Below are 14,051 nucleotides of genomic sequence, written 5' to 3' on the forward strand. Positions count from 1 at the left end.
TCGCTTTATTGTTCAAAATAAAGAGGAATAAGCACTGAACTCACTTGCAAATTTGGGGCGTGAATTAGGGGTGAGATGTTGTCGTGAAGGGCTCTGGCAGTTTAATTAAGATATGGAAAATTACTTATTGTTCTTCACCACCAAAGTGCGAACGCACGCTCGGGCCTTTCATGTCTGCGCCGTGTGTGTTTGTTTAATACCCACCAGACTCCGCCACTACCTCGGGCGCAGGCTGGGCGCATGCACTCGCCCTCCGCCAGCCGCCACACCAGAGGAGCGCCCCGTGAGGGCAGGTGGCATGTCCTCGGGCTCAGGGCGGACTGACTGTGTCACCTAAGACAGGCGTCCTGCCTGTGCCTGACTTCCGCGATGGGGCCAGGACGGGTTGGGCTCAGGGGTCACCTGGCTCCTCCACCTGCAGAGGTGACTGAGGTCACAGCTGTTTCTTGGTGGGGCGGGCAGCACTCGGCCTCTTCCAGGGACGTCACCCTCTTCGCTTTTCTTTTAGGAAGTGTTACTCAAGAGGGCGGCTGACCTTGTGGAAGCCTTATATGGAATGCCACACAACAACCAGGTAGGTGGGCATTGACACGCCACCCCTTCCCACATGCCCCGTGTCCGTGATCGGCCAGCCGGCCTGGGTCCAGTGCGGGCTTTCTGGCCACAGCTGCTGACCGGGAGCCGGATGCGGGAAAGCCTTCCTCTGCGTGTCTGTGCCCTTGCACTACATATTCACGTAGGAAATGACAAGTCAGTGTCAGGACCAGAAGGACTCGTCACAGGAAAGAGGGCCAGTTAGAAATCCATCAGACGATTCAGAGGCAGGTGCTGTTTGGTGCTGCCGGCACCCACACCCCTTTTCACTCTGCCAGGGGTTTTCGGGGGTCCTGAGGGCCGTCCCTCTGCACGGCTTCCTTTCTCTGACTGAGTCCAGTACCTTCCTCATTGCCCTAAGCCCCTGTGCACAACTTGAGGGCAGAGCAGAGCAGATGCTGTGCCCTTGCAGAAGCCCCTGTGAATTATTTCCTGAGGGACATTCCTTCCCCGTTGAAATATACGTCTTGTCAGAGGCTAGACTGAGGGACCGTGGCCTGCCGCCTTGTTGGCCCTGGTCGGTGGAGGGCCGGGCGGTGGGGGGCGGCCGCCGGGCCTGGCCCTCGGTGACGGGCGCCCTCCTGCCCAGGAGATCATCCTGAAGCGAGCGGCTGACATCGCCGAGGCGTTGTACAGCGTCCCCCGCAACCACAACCAGATCCCCACGCTGGGCAACACCCCCGCACACACCGGCATGATGGGCGTCAACTCCTTCAGCAGCCAGCTCGCCGTGAATGTTTCAGAGACATCACAAGCCAACGACCAAGGTAGGCGGCCACGCAGGGCGGACCCCGTCCTTCCCCGACACCCCACAGGGTGGTGAGACGTAGCCACAGCTGACTTGTCCCGAGGCCAGCTGGATAGGACAGTGCTCGGTCCCCGGAAGCTGTGCCCAAAAGCTGCCGTGCAGAGAGCACGCTGAGGGCCCAGAGCCTAGGCAGCAGCTACGTCGGCTGCCACTCAGCTTATAGTATTTGCTAGAAGTTTCCTTGAATGTATTCGTAAGCGACCTGGTTTTCCTTGAAAGTCTGGGGTAAGCCATAGGGTAGCTGTGACGTAGTGAGCCGATGGGACCCTCCTTGGGTATGTTGCATGGGTGGGATTTGGTTTCTAAGTTTGGACAGGAAGTCCAATTGCCCCGCTTTGCAGCTTATCCCATGACGCAGTGCCCTGGGCAGCCGGGGCTCGTGGTACCGGCCGCTTGAGCCTTGAGTCCATGTTAAGTCCCCTCATAAAACTCTGTGCAGGCGGTAGTGTCAGAAAGCAGCTCAGCTGTGCTGCTGCTGGGCTCCCCTTCATCCACCCCCCACAGCAGGAATGAAGCCACTGCCCCCTGCCCCCCTCCCCACACTCACAGACACAGCAGCCATGAAAATGAAGACCCCCTAAACGGCCTTCCAGGGGGCGTTACGGCCACAAACAAGCTCTCCTTGTCAGCCATGGCATTTGAAGGTCTGCAGAGGCCGAAAGTTCACATAGTGGGGGGACAGACCAGGAAGCCAAGCTGTTGATAATTGCTTGTAAAGAGAAACGTGAAAGCAACTGACGGTTAGATCGAAGCGTGCTTTGGCGGCTGTCGAAGCCAGCAGAAGGGACGGGCCTGGCGGTGACACGTGCCAGGTCTGGCGTGACAAGGTTAGCTGAGCTGCTTAGGGGCATGAGGGCTGGAGTGAAGCGTCAGATCAGTTACAAATGTTTAATATATGATACAGGTTTGCGGGGAAACCCCCCCCAAGTGTCTCTCCCTGATAATAACGTTATTTTTGGCCGGGGGGGGATTTTAACAGTCGGCTACAGTCGCAATACAAGCAGCGTGTCCCCGCGAGGCTACGTCCCCAGCAGTACTCCCCAGCAGTCCAATTACAACACAGTCAGCACTAGCATGAATGGATATGGAAGTGGCGCCATGGCCAATCTAGGGGTCCCTGGCTCGCCTGGATTTCTTAATGGCTCCTCCGCTAACTCTCCCTACGGCAGTAAGTGTCTGTTTTTGTCACACGTCATCACACAGATTCATTTTCACTGCAAAGTCAAATGTGTGCGTTGTTGGATGTTCTGTGATGTGAGCTACTGGATAAAAGGAAGGGTGGCCCCGGAGGCTGGGCGTCCACATGACGACCGTAAATTGACTTCAAACGGGCCCCATGCGATCACATTGGAAACCCAACCCAAATCGGAACCAAACGGGGCCGCCCAATTGGAAACGAAAGTCCAACACCAGAGTTTGCCTGTTATCCAGAGAGCGGCCAAGCCAGAAGCGCCTCACGCGTGCCCTGCTGGCCCCGGTGTCCCCGGCAAGGCCGTGAGGGCTCTCTGTCGTGTTGCCGAGCCTGGCGCCGCGTGTCCTGACCTGTTTGCTTTGTTGCAGTAGTGCCGTCCAGCCCCACCATGGCAGCCTCTTCGGTCACTCTCCCTTCAAACTGTAGCAGTACGCACGGCATTTTCTCATTCTCACCTGCCAATGTCATCTCTGCAGTGAAACAAAAGAGCGCCTTCGCGCCTGTGGTCCGGCCCCAAGCTTCTCCTCCTCCCTCCTGCACCAGCGCCAATGGGAATGGACTCCAAGGTGAGCGGCGCTGCACGGGCTGGGGTCCCGGGGTGCTCCTGGAGCCCTGGCGGGACTGTCCCCAACCGCCTCCTGAGGGCAGGCCAGGCTGGGGCTGGACCGCACGGCCCGGGGGCGGGGGGTGGGCAGTGCTGGGTTCTGTCCCAGGCGGGCGGGAGCTACAGCCCTTGCTTCGGGCATACTCTCGGACCCCTTGCACGTCTCATGGCCGTTGCATGCAATCCTGTGGTCTGCCATGCTACGATACCCCCCCACCCCGGTATTCATAGGAATGACACCATTCGCTCAGCCCCAGATTCTTCCTCTTAGTTAATGAAAACCATTCCTCACCCTGCCAACAAGGCCGAGGTGTCCTCGTGAAGCTCAGGGGATGGCGCCCCACGGGGAAGGACCGCAGTTGTGCTCAGTGCCTCTCGGCAAACAGGCCTTCACGGCCAGGGCACAAGCCCTTCATGGCACAGGCCCTGCCCTATGCTCACAGGCTCGCAGCCTCCTTATTCATGAGGCAGCGAAGTCGCCCAGGACGGGATGGTGGGGCATCATGCCACCTGTGGAGCCCGTCTCCAAATCCGTCGGTCCTCCGGGCCCTGACGCGGGGCCATGGTTGTCAGCTGGGTCTGTGAGACATGCGTACTGTCCTTGGCCAGGGGCACCCAGACCCAAGGCGATGCATGCACTTGTGCTGGACGGCAGGGCTTTTCTGAGTCGTCTCTTTCAAAGACTCACCAGGGACGGGCCGGCCCCGAGGGCAGCGGGAAGCACGGCTGCCCACCGATGGGACCATGTGGGGCAGGCACCCAGCACCTGCCCAGTGTCGGCTCTCTGTGGGCAGTGGCCGTGACGTGTGTGGCAGGCGGGGCCACGAGAGCGCCCCCAGCTTGCACGTGGCTCTTTGGGATTTTCTGAGACCCCCAGACACTGAGATTAAATGGCCGCCATCTGGCCTCTTTCAGACACCACCCTTGGTATATGCTCCTCCCGGTGAAAATCAAATCCAGTTACTCCTTTAAAAAAACTGAATCCATTCCTCCAGTATTTACTGAGCGCCTACTATGTGCCAGGCTCCCTGCTGGGTGCTGAGGACGTTACCGTGGAGAAGACAAACTGGCCCTTTTGTGAAGTCGGTGGCATATTTCACTTTGATGAACTAATGCTCAAAAAAGGAACTGGAAAGGTATCAGTGATTTGAAATAATTGTCTTCACAACATCTCTTAGTGTGTGAGAGGGACGCCCAGGCCCCCAGAGTGCTGCCACCTGGCCTGGGAGGGAGCCAGCCGCGGTCACCAGAACTGCTTAAAAGGCAGGTGGCCCCGTGCCATGGCGTTGGGGCGCACTGAAAGCTGGTGCCGTGTAAGCAATGTGTACACACACACACACACACACACACACACACACAGGTCTTGGAAGTCATAAAGTTGTAACGGTGAGTCGGAGATAAATTAATATTGTTGAAATTAATGAGCTGAGAAATTGAAGCTCACACCACTACATGAGCAAATGTATTAATATGTTACAGACATAAATTAATGAGAACGATCATTCTGACAAAAATTAAACAACACTAAAGTTAAAAGATTTTAAATCACATTCGTGCCAGGAGTTCACTGGAAAGCATCCACTCTGCGTGGCTTTTTAGCGCAGTTTTCTCTTTGATTCTAAGAAGAGAGAGCCCTGTTGTCGAGGCGGAGCTGTGACTTGTGTCTCTCCAGGGCCCGTGGCCTCGAGTGGGCAGGGCAGGTAGGCTGAGTGGCTTTGATGCCGGAGGACCCACGACTCACCATTACGATGCAGTGCAGTCAGCAGGTCAGAGGCAGGGCGAAGCAGAGGGGAATCGGAGGCATGTCCAGTTCTCACCCAGGGAGAAAGGGCAGGTTGCGTCACGTCTGTGGACACAGGTGGCCTCTGGGGAGTCTGGGCTTCCATCTGCTCTAAACCAGCCACTGAGAGGTGAGGGAAGCACACAGCATTTCCACAGGAAGTCCTTGAGGAGGCCCGCAGGGCGGTTGTCCCCACCTGCACCCCATCCCGAACTAGGTCCCCGCACGCCTTAACCAAGCCCAAGGCTGGTTAATGGAGAGTTGGGCAGACCCAACAGCAGCGCTGAATAAAGCACAAAGAGAAGGCTGGGCCCCCCTCCGCCCGAGACGCGGCCCCCAGTAACCAGGCTCCTCTCTCTCTTGCAGCTATGTCTGGGCTGGTAGTCCCGCCAATGTGAGGCCCTTTTGTTTACCTTCCGCAGCACCCAGCATCCAAGGACGGACTTCAGGGGACACGTTTAGTATATTCAGACATGCTGATGGAGACAGTATCTTCAAATACGTCAGCAGCAGTCGGAATGCTACAAAAGACTTTGTTTAAAGATTTTATTTAAACTATTAAGAATCGACATGCAAACAGCCTACTTCTTCATGAACAATTCCATTTTATTGACTGAACTTTTCTCATATTTTCACATTTCTCAGTCCTGAAGAACAAGGAAAACAAAGCGACGCCTATTTTGTATAAAGTTTCTGACTCCGTCTTGGCTATGTCTAGTACTTGCTATGTGTTGGGAGAAACTTTGTGAATGCACCGTTTTGATGATCATGAAACACTGATGAAAAATGCCTCCAGACATTTTTCTGTACTCATACTTAGATTCACAATGGTTGTGTATCTCTATAATGTGAAATATTTTTTTGTGGTGGAAAAAGGGGGCCAAGGAGGTTGAGCCATCAAACTGGAAGAAAGGATGACTATATGGTTAGGAGAATTGGGGGTGGCAGGGAGGGAGGGAGGGTTTATCATTGCTTACCTTCATCTTAATGAAACTTTGTAACTTATTGTAGTTAGAAATTGTAACTTTGATATTGAATTCTCTTGCCTTCAACAAGCACACTGACAGAGAAAAAAATGCTACTGTCTGTTGGTTAAAATATTCTCCCACTGCTAGAGCTTCCTGTTAAGCAAGTGTGATCTGCAACATTTTTCAACTTTTGCTAGCACTGTATACTATTGCATTCTTAGGCTACTGTGAGGTCCATGTTTCTTGTACCAGAAATTGTCCTTTTGACTTCTAGTTCCTTCTTCCCTAATGTGTTTTGTATGTGGTTATAAAATTGTAGACTTTTGTGATTTTGCCAAAGTTGTAGCTAAATATTTATACACTTGTCTTGAATTTTTTTCAGATCCACTTAAATATTTAGAAGAAACAAGTTTTATTCCTTATGTGTCTTATAAGGAATAAAATGGTCTCCATTCAACACTTTTCCATGAACACTTGCAGTTGCTAAGGGACTTTATTTTGTAACATATCAATTATAAATATTGTATTTATCTTTGAAATTTTGTACATTACTTTTCCCTACCGTTTTCTTTTCCTTTTCCTTGTCCGTATTGGTTTTGGATCGTGGCCTGGTGTTGAGATTCTGGGAAGAGCATTAAGCCAAGAACCGTCTCTTTGATCTGTTTCGTTAAAATGAACCAGTGTCCTTGCATTTCACTTGTACTTAAAAATTTTGCTATTGTTTAGACTTTCCATCCTTTTTTTTTTTTATTTTGAGGAAAAGTCAAATTCATTGTTTATTTTTATATTATTTTTAAGTTATCTGAACAAATACTTTTGAAAAAAAAAGTTTGTTGTATAGTCAAAACAAAACGGTGCCACCGGCTGTGACAAATCCTCGTAGATTCTGTGCATGTGGAACAGCCGCAAAGAGGCGACACCGTTTGGGGCTGTGTCCTAATTTTATTTTTTTTTTTGTAGAATGTAAAAAGTCATTTTAGCTGCCACCCATGACTTTGCCACATAGCTGAACTGTGTTTACTGGAAAAATTCAGAGGCCTAAAGTTTAAAATAAAATTTACTTCTGATGTTTTAATTAAAACGTTTGCCACATTAACTTCTCCGATGCCTTAAAAATAGACTTCTTTAAAGAACCTTTGTGCTGTTCTATCGCAGTCTTACACCACAATTGTTAATATTTCATTTGGAGACTTACGGTGTAACACACACACACACACACACAAAAGCACAAACCTGGTGACACCTGTGTCACTCCTTTCTGTGTCGGATTCTGCTGCGTCCTCCCAAGCTCACCTCAGGTGCAGAGAGGTTTCGGGGGATTGAAACGACCGCTGACTTTTAATTTTTTTTGTTTTTGACAATACTTTTTTGTGTGGTTAGACCCAACAGCACTGTCTGTACTTTTCAAACTGGAATGACCTTCGGATCCTGTGCCTGTCAGTGCCAAACCTGCAGTGAGACCAAAAGGGTCAGCTTCCCCTGCCCGTGCGTTGCTTTGCAGACGCAGCTCAGCAAACGTTTTGCAAACTGCAGCAGAAATCAAACTTAACACAAAAAGGAGGGACTTTTAAAAAACTTTCTTGACAAAAAAGCAAAACAATGCACAGCTTAGAAAAGTATTCATTCAAGGGACTCAATAAACAAAACAGAATGTCCCCAGCGGTCAGCAGGTCACACTCTGGCCCTGTGACGGCTGACAAGGCTTAGCTACGTGGAAAAGCCTGAGAAGTGACTTTGGAACTAAATTGCCTCCGTTTTATTTTGTATCAGTCAGGGTTTGACCGAACAACGAGCTCACGTGTACCCGTTAAGAGCGTTTGCAAGTCCCCTCATACCTGCACTTGGATTGTGTTTGAGAGTCATTAGTCAATGCCCTCATCGCTTCATTGTCTCAAAACTGAGCGCGTCACTAACTGCTAGATTTTACTGTTAAAGACCCTACAATAAGATGGTTTATCTGTACATTTTTTCAGATATTTAACTGTATAAAAATGTTCATTTTACACAATATTTAATTAAAGTATTTCTTGTCTGTGAATTTCACTTTGGGTAAGTTTATGTTTTGATTATTAAAGCTATGCAGAAACACTGAGCACAAGTCCCACTGGGGATTTCATTTGAATACCTTGGATCCCAGAGCTCTGTCTCGGCCAAGATAAAATCAAGTCGTAGAAGGAGCTTCCACAAGGTGAACAATTCTCCAGCCCTCACCGAACCTGCAGAGAGATTCTTGCAGTTGTTTAGACGGGCCTGGTCCACAGAAGGTCCTGCCTGTGACTCTGTGTTGGACACGGGCCCCAGCAGCTCTGTGGCACCTAAACCATCATGAGGCTCCCTGGGGGGCTTGGTCACCTCACCACCCCCAGCCCTCTGCTCCTGAGCGAGGGTTTAGCAGGTAGAGAGCAAGTACCCCTTCTATCCCCATCACTGGGCCCCAGGAACCACCTTCTGGACGGCACATCAGCAGCAGCCCTGGGTGGGCGGGCACCACTGAGCAGACCCCTGCCCGCTGGGGTCTGACAGGAGTGGCGCCATGCCCCCGCCCATTCCAGCTCTCCTGCAGTGGCCTAACAGACCCCATGCTCTGCACTGGCCTCTGTGGGCTCTGTTACAGCCAGAGGCCTCATTTAACACCTTGACGTTCAGCGCCTTGGTCCGGTTCATTCCGTAGTAGTTCTCATTTCCTCATCAATGAAAGGCTGCTTTTGCATGTTTTGGCTTGCAGCTCCATAACACATAGACATAAGTGTGATCCAAATTAACTCACAAATGTCCTCTTAATTACTTGTTCTGCTGAGCAAAACAGGAAACAATTATTCAAAACATAAAGAAACTTGTGAATACCTTTTTCTCCTGTCAATGACAATAGGTTCCATTGACTGCATTCTTGTTTCAGCCTTAAAGAGACAGCAAAGCCAGAGGCTCGTGGGGTACAAAGCTGCAGCCTGCCCACGCCCCACTCCCCGCCCCCTAGGCTCCTGCCCAAGGTGCTGGGGGGTGGGGGTGGGGGACACAGTTCACCTCTTCCTACTTGGAGCCAGTGCCAGGAACGCAGCTGAGGGGTGGGGGCCCGGTGCCTGCTTGGAGCCCTGCAACCTGGGGAGAGAGGAATTATTTTATGTTTGTGTTTCGAATCAGAAGCAAGAAGTACGTTCTCTCAGAATGTATGCCAATTATTGCCAGGTTGCCTCTTAAGGCCTTTCAGGCTTTTAAAGATTATTCAAAGCACTCGAAATGGGCTTCAATCTAATGCCTCATTTCATTGCATTAAACAGCCTAGTTAATAAAGAATCAATATATTCAAAGGGCAAGGTTATCTTTTGTCTATAAGGGGTGGTGTCATTCTGAACCTTTTATAGTTCAAATGCTGAAAAAGACCTCATGAAATCCATACTCATCAAGTGGGTCAACGAGAGCAATAAAGAAAGGGAACGGGAAGAAAGGCCGCCCTTCTTGAAAACAACTCCAGCCTTATCTCCTCGCGTGGAGCACCCAAAGAAGTCCTCAGAAAATGTCAATTTCTCATTGAGACAAGAGGCTATGATGATCAGGTTTTCCAGAGAATACATACCATTAAGGGAAGGCAGTGGCGGCTGCGGCAGCCATTTGTAGCCGCTCTGGCCCCCAGCTGCGCACTCCCCCCCAGCAGATAATAAGAATTGTTGATAACTGGAGTGTCAATATGCCAAAGAGCGATTTTTGAATGTGAGTCCTTGTACTCTGAGCTCCCAGGCCGATCCCAGGCCCTGATAACAGCACAGCTGCCAACGGACACCCCGGTTGGCCCTCACAATTAATGCGATGAATAAATCACACAAAAGAGTCGGGCTGCTTTATACTTGGTGAGACAATCCCCTGTTTTACCCTTCAAGGATTCCTTTTATGTTGGAATAAGGTTGCTTTTAATGAAATTTAAACTCATCAGAGGAAATCAAAAACCTCCAATCAGATTACAAATTGATTTTTTGGTCATTTGTCATTTCCCAGTGTGGAGCCGCAGGTTTCACAGGGAGCCAGCGTGCACGCAGCTCCCAGCCCCTGGCCTGGGGACAAACAGGAGCAGCTCCTGACCCCCGTGCAGACTCAGACATGGTTCTGACTCTGCTCCCCGCTCACTTCTGGAAAAGTAAACCCACGACAAAACTGAGCAGGTGCCATTCAGCTCTGAGTCCAGCCATGGCCTCACCTGGAGACATCTAGTGTCCTTGGCAGAGTTGACAGTGACTTCTAGGTCTTGCAGTTGTGATGCACTGATGGCCAATACAGACATGTTCTCCTGGGGCTGTGGTAAGTTCTGGTTCAAATCCAGGCCTTGAACTTGCTCTGGGACCCCCACATAGAGCCACGTGGAGCCCTAGGCCCCCACACGGAGCTTATGGCCTGGGGCGGCGAGAAGACATGGCCAATTCCTACTCAGCCATTCAGTCTGAGCCCAACGCTCGCTCCTTGGCAAAGCCTGCTGTGTCTCGCAGGCTGGTTGAGGGGGCCCTTCCCCATGTTCCCTCCCAACTTTGGGAGCCAGTGAAGGCCACCAGCCAACCAGGGGTTCACCTGAGTTACCTGGATGGTACACGGCTGTACCCCCTCACCTGCCACCCCTATACTGGGGCACCCGGTCCGGACTCAAGTGTCCCACTGAGCAGCGGGGTGCAGTGTGGGTCTGGAAGAGCATTTCTTCCTCCTGAAAGGATTGGAGCAGAGGACAAAAGCCGGGTGGGAGCTGCCTCACCAGGGACGTGAAGAGCGTTTCTGATTGAAGAGTGCTCAGAGACCACCTTCTAAACTATCGTCTCGAAAGTGCGTTGAACACCCTACACATTTTCATGCAGCAAGTAAGCGTCATCTCTCACATTAGACTTGTCACATTATCTCGGGGGGGGGGGGTCCCTGGGTGCTCTGCTGGAGCTGGTCCCCCTTTCTCAGGGCACAAAAGTGCAGTTTGCAGAAATGAGCTGACTAGCCCAAGGCTGGAAGGACCAGAGCCAGATGCCAAATGAAGTCTCCAGCCTCCAAACTGTGCGCTCTTTCCACCGACCGAGGTTGCAGATACCTTTGGGAATTAAGAAAAGAGAGAGACCATCTGGATGGAGCAAGAGCCACACCTCCCTGAGAAGGTCCCAACCAAGCTCACGGAGGACACATGCCACCTCCAGGGCTCAAGGGGTCTGACTCAGGGCCTGGACAGGCTGAGAGATGGAAACTGGCTTGTCCAGCTGACGTCAGCTCGGGCTCAGGAGCATTTCTTGAGGACACAACCAGTGTCGCACGTCCACGATTCAGCAGCTGAAGCCAGAAGGTCCTTTGCAACACATTCCCCAGGTCCTTTGCAACACACCAGGGGGCTTCCAAGGACCCCTCCCCCCCGGTGCTCTCCCCACAGTGTCCTCAGGTCACCTTATGTCCCACCTGGGGCTGCAGGGACCAGGATACCTGTGTACAGTCGGTGTCCCTCTGAAGTGTGTGGCATGTGTGCTGTGGGCAGGGCAACAGGCCGAGTGCAGGGGGCACTCACAAAATGTAGGGACAGGAGGGCTGCAGGCTGGGGCCACTGAGGGTCCCCCAGTGCCAGAGGGGCTGGGCGGCAATGGCTGAGGCCACCAGTCAGCCCCGCCAGGGCTCAGGAAAAGCTTCTGTCACTGCCGGCAAAGTGACGATGGGGACAGGACAATCAAGAAAAAAAAGCAATGATTCGGGTAGCAGAGTCAGAGGCTGTGGGCAAAATAGAAACAGAGAGCCAGAAGGGAACATGGGGTCCCACCCGCTGCCCCGTCACACCACTCCTGCCGCTGCACTGATGCTGGGTCAGGGAGAGCTCACTCACCTGGCAGCGGCTCATTAGCTAAGACCAAACCTGAAACTCGTGTTTCCACCTACAAGAGACCACGCTCGTCACTGCCCCGCCGTACCACCAGCGTGGGGCCTCCAGAACCCAAGCTGGCGTGAGGCTGCAGTCTCCGATAGAGAGAGAATCCTGCAACAATGACAACAAAGGGCTTATATTCCCAATATACAATTTTTGCAAATCAATAAGACTGGGTGGACACCCTGAAGAAAAAGTGGGCAAATTCATAGCCAACTCACAAGGGAACAATATATGTGATCGATAAAGCTCAGGGAAATATGTTCACGCTTACTTAAAAAGGCGTATCGGATTAAAATAATGAGACGACTTTTTTTTCATGTGTTAAATTAGAAAAGACTTTTCTTAAAAGCTAATACTCACTTGTGTTGATGGAGAAATGAGCATTCTCACAGTTGTCGGTAGAAGAGTAAGCGGCACAACCCTTCCGGAAATCAATCAGACGCGATATCAGAGACAAGAACGTTCACATCCTCTGAGCCACTAATCCCACTTCTAGGACGCACTCTTAGGGAGACAGACATTAGACAGGGCTATACGTATAACGTGTTTGCTGCTGTAAGATTTATTTTAAAAACCGGAAAGAACCCACCTGTCGAAAAGTGGGAATCGTTAATTGAATTATGGCGTTGCCATGTAATAGAATACTATATATTATGTATTGTATTATATATTCTATTACGCTATTAAGATCATGTTTTTGAAGTATATTTAATGAAATGGTAAATACTAATGACATAAAATTAAGTGAAGCAAGCATATAATACTGCATATACAATATCATCCCAATTGGTAAGTTTCTATGGAGAGAGAAAGCGAGGAAAAATATATGTGTGTGTGTGTGAGTGTGTGTGTGTGTGTGTGTGTGTGTAAAAAGTGCTAGTGCGCATTACAGCAATGTGAGTTGTTGGGATACATGGGAGGTGAAAGCTTGCATACAACACACATACTTCCCAAGTTCTCTCTGAAGTGGACACTCAGGAAGGACCCTGTCGTGCAGGGGACCCTGCTCGCTGTGCCATTTGTCGTGCAGGGCGTCCGGTGGGGTCTCAGCTCCTGCTCCCCACACAAGAACGCAGGACACGGTGAGGCCAGAAAGGAACACCCACGGAGCCATAGGTAGGGGAGTAAAACCAATATATTCTCACCGGCGGCATCCGCCTCTCTGCAATCCGCTCTTGCTAGCCCCCATTTTTTTTGCTAGCTCAGCCACAGCCATTATATTAGTGGCCAATGGCTTACGGGTTACAGCTGACGGCCAACTAGCCACAGCTGATGGCCATCTGATCACAGTTGATGGCCATTTACTACCCGAGCCAGCACCTTTCTATGTGAGGCCAAGAGCCTGGAAACTGTTTTTTGGGGGCTTTGTCTCCACACTCCACCCCTACAGGGTCTCGCCTCACAATCTATGCGACAAGCGTCTTCTGTGAGGGGCCCTGTGCGAGGAGCCTGGAGGTGAATGCACTATCCCGGACACAGCCAGGCTCTCTGAGCACAGCCAGGGTTTCTCAGGGCACCACCAGTGCTTCTGGTCACAACCAGACTTCCTGGGCTTCTTAGGGTACCACCTGTCTCCTCGGGCACAGCCAGAGTTTCTCAGGGCACTGCCACTCTCTCTGGGCACAGCCAGACTTCCTGGACACAGTCAGGGCTCTCAGGGCACTGCCACTCTCTCTGGGCACAGCCAGACTTCCTGGACTCAGCCAGGGCTCACAGGGCACTGCCACTCTCTCTGGGCACAGCCAGACTTCCTGGACTCAGCCAGGGCTCTCAGGGCACTGCCACTCTCTCTGGGCCTCTCGGGGTACCGAGCTGGAACAACAGCGGCTCACATCAAGGTGCTTACATATTATCAATGGTGGCCAGTCAAGACACAAAAGCAAACATCCGCCAGTCCCACTACATGGTGGTATGTTCCCAAACAGTCAAGCGTCCATTAAATCAGGGATAGAAGGCAATTCCTCATAGTCCATAGTCATTCACCAGGGCTGTCCTGGGCGTGAGGGATGACCTTGACCTCACCCTCATCTCCCACGGAGGACTCAGCAAGTGTTTCCTCCTGGGACAAGTCCTGCATCCAGGCTGCCTCAGCAAGCACTTCCCAGCCCACAGGGCGGCAATGTCCTCCGCTTTCTCCGGCCTCTGCTGGTTGGGGAACTGTCCACATCTTCCCACCCCTCCACGGGGATCGAGCTCTCCGGCAGCTGCTTCTCCTGGTCTTCCTCAGACTGAGCTTTCAGAC

The 14,051-nt window shown here is 51.4% G+C and overlaps 1 protein-coding gene across 6 annotated transcripts in view; it reads left to right on the forward strand.

Annotated features, from left to right (window-relative positions):
• EBF3 (EBF transcription factor 3) overlaps positions 1–7,983 on the forward strand; it is a 118,415-nt gene extending 110,432 nt beyond the window's left edge. The window contains exons 12-17 of one of the 6 annotated variants that reach the window (XM_081075401.1): positions 509–574; positions 1,184–1,361; positions 2,382–2,570; positions 2,963–3,160; positions 4,222–4,334; positions 5,345–7,983. In XM_081075401.1, the coding sequence (XP_080931527.1) occupies positions 509–574; positions 1,184–1,361; positions 2,382–2,570; positions 2,963–3,160; positions 4,222–4,334; positions 5,345–5,362 (762 nt within the window). In that variant the 3' untranslated portion in view covers positions 5,363–7,983. The remainder of the gene's footprint in view (positions 1–508; positions 575–1,183; positions 1,362–2,381; positions 2,571–2,962; positions 3,161–4,221; positions 4,335–5,344) is intronic. The other 5 variants (XM_081075402.1, XM_081075405.1, XM_081075403.1 and 2 more) reach the window with 5 other exon arrangements.
• The last annotated feature ends 6,068 nt before the right edge of the window (positions 7,984–14,051 follow it).

This window comes from Rhinolophus hipposideros (assembly GCF_964194185.1).
Source record: "Rhinolophus hipposideros genome assembly, chromosome: 15".
NCBI lineage: Eukaryota > Metazoa > Chordata > Mammalia > Chiroptera > Rhinolophidae > Rhinolophus > Rhinolophus hipposideros.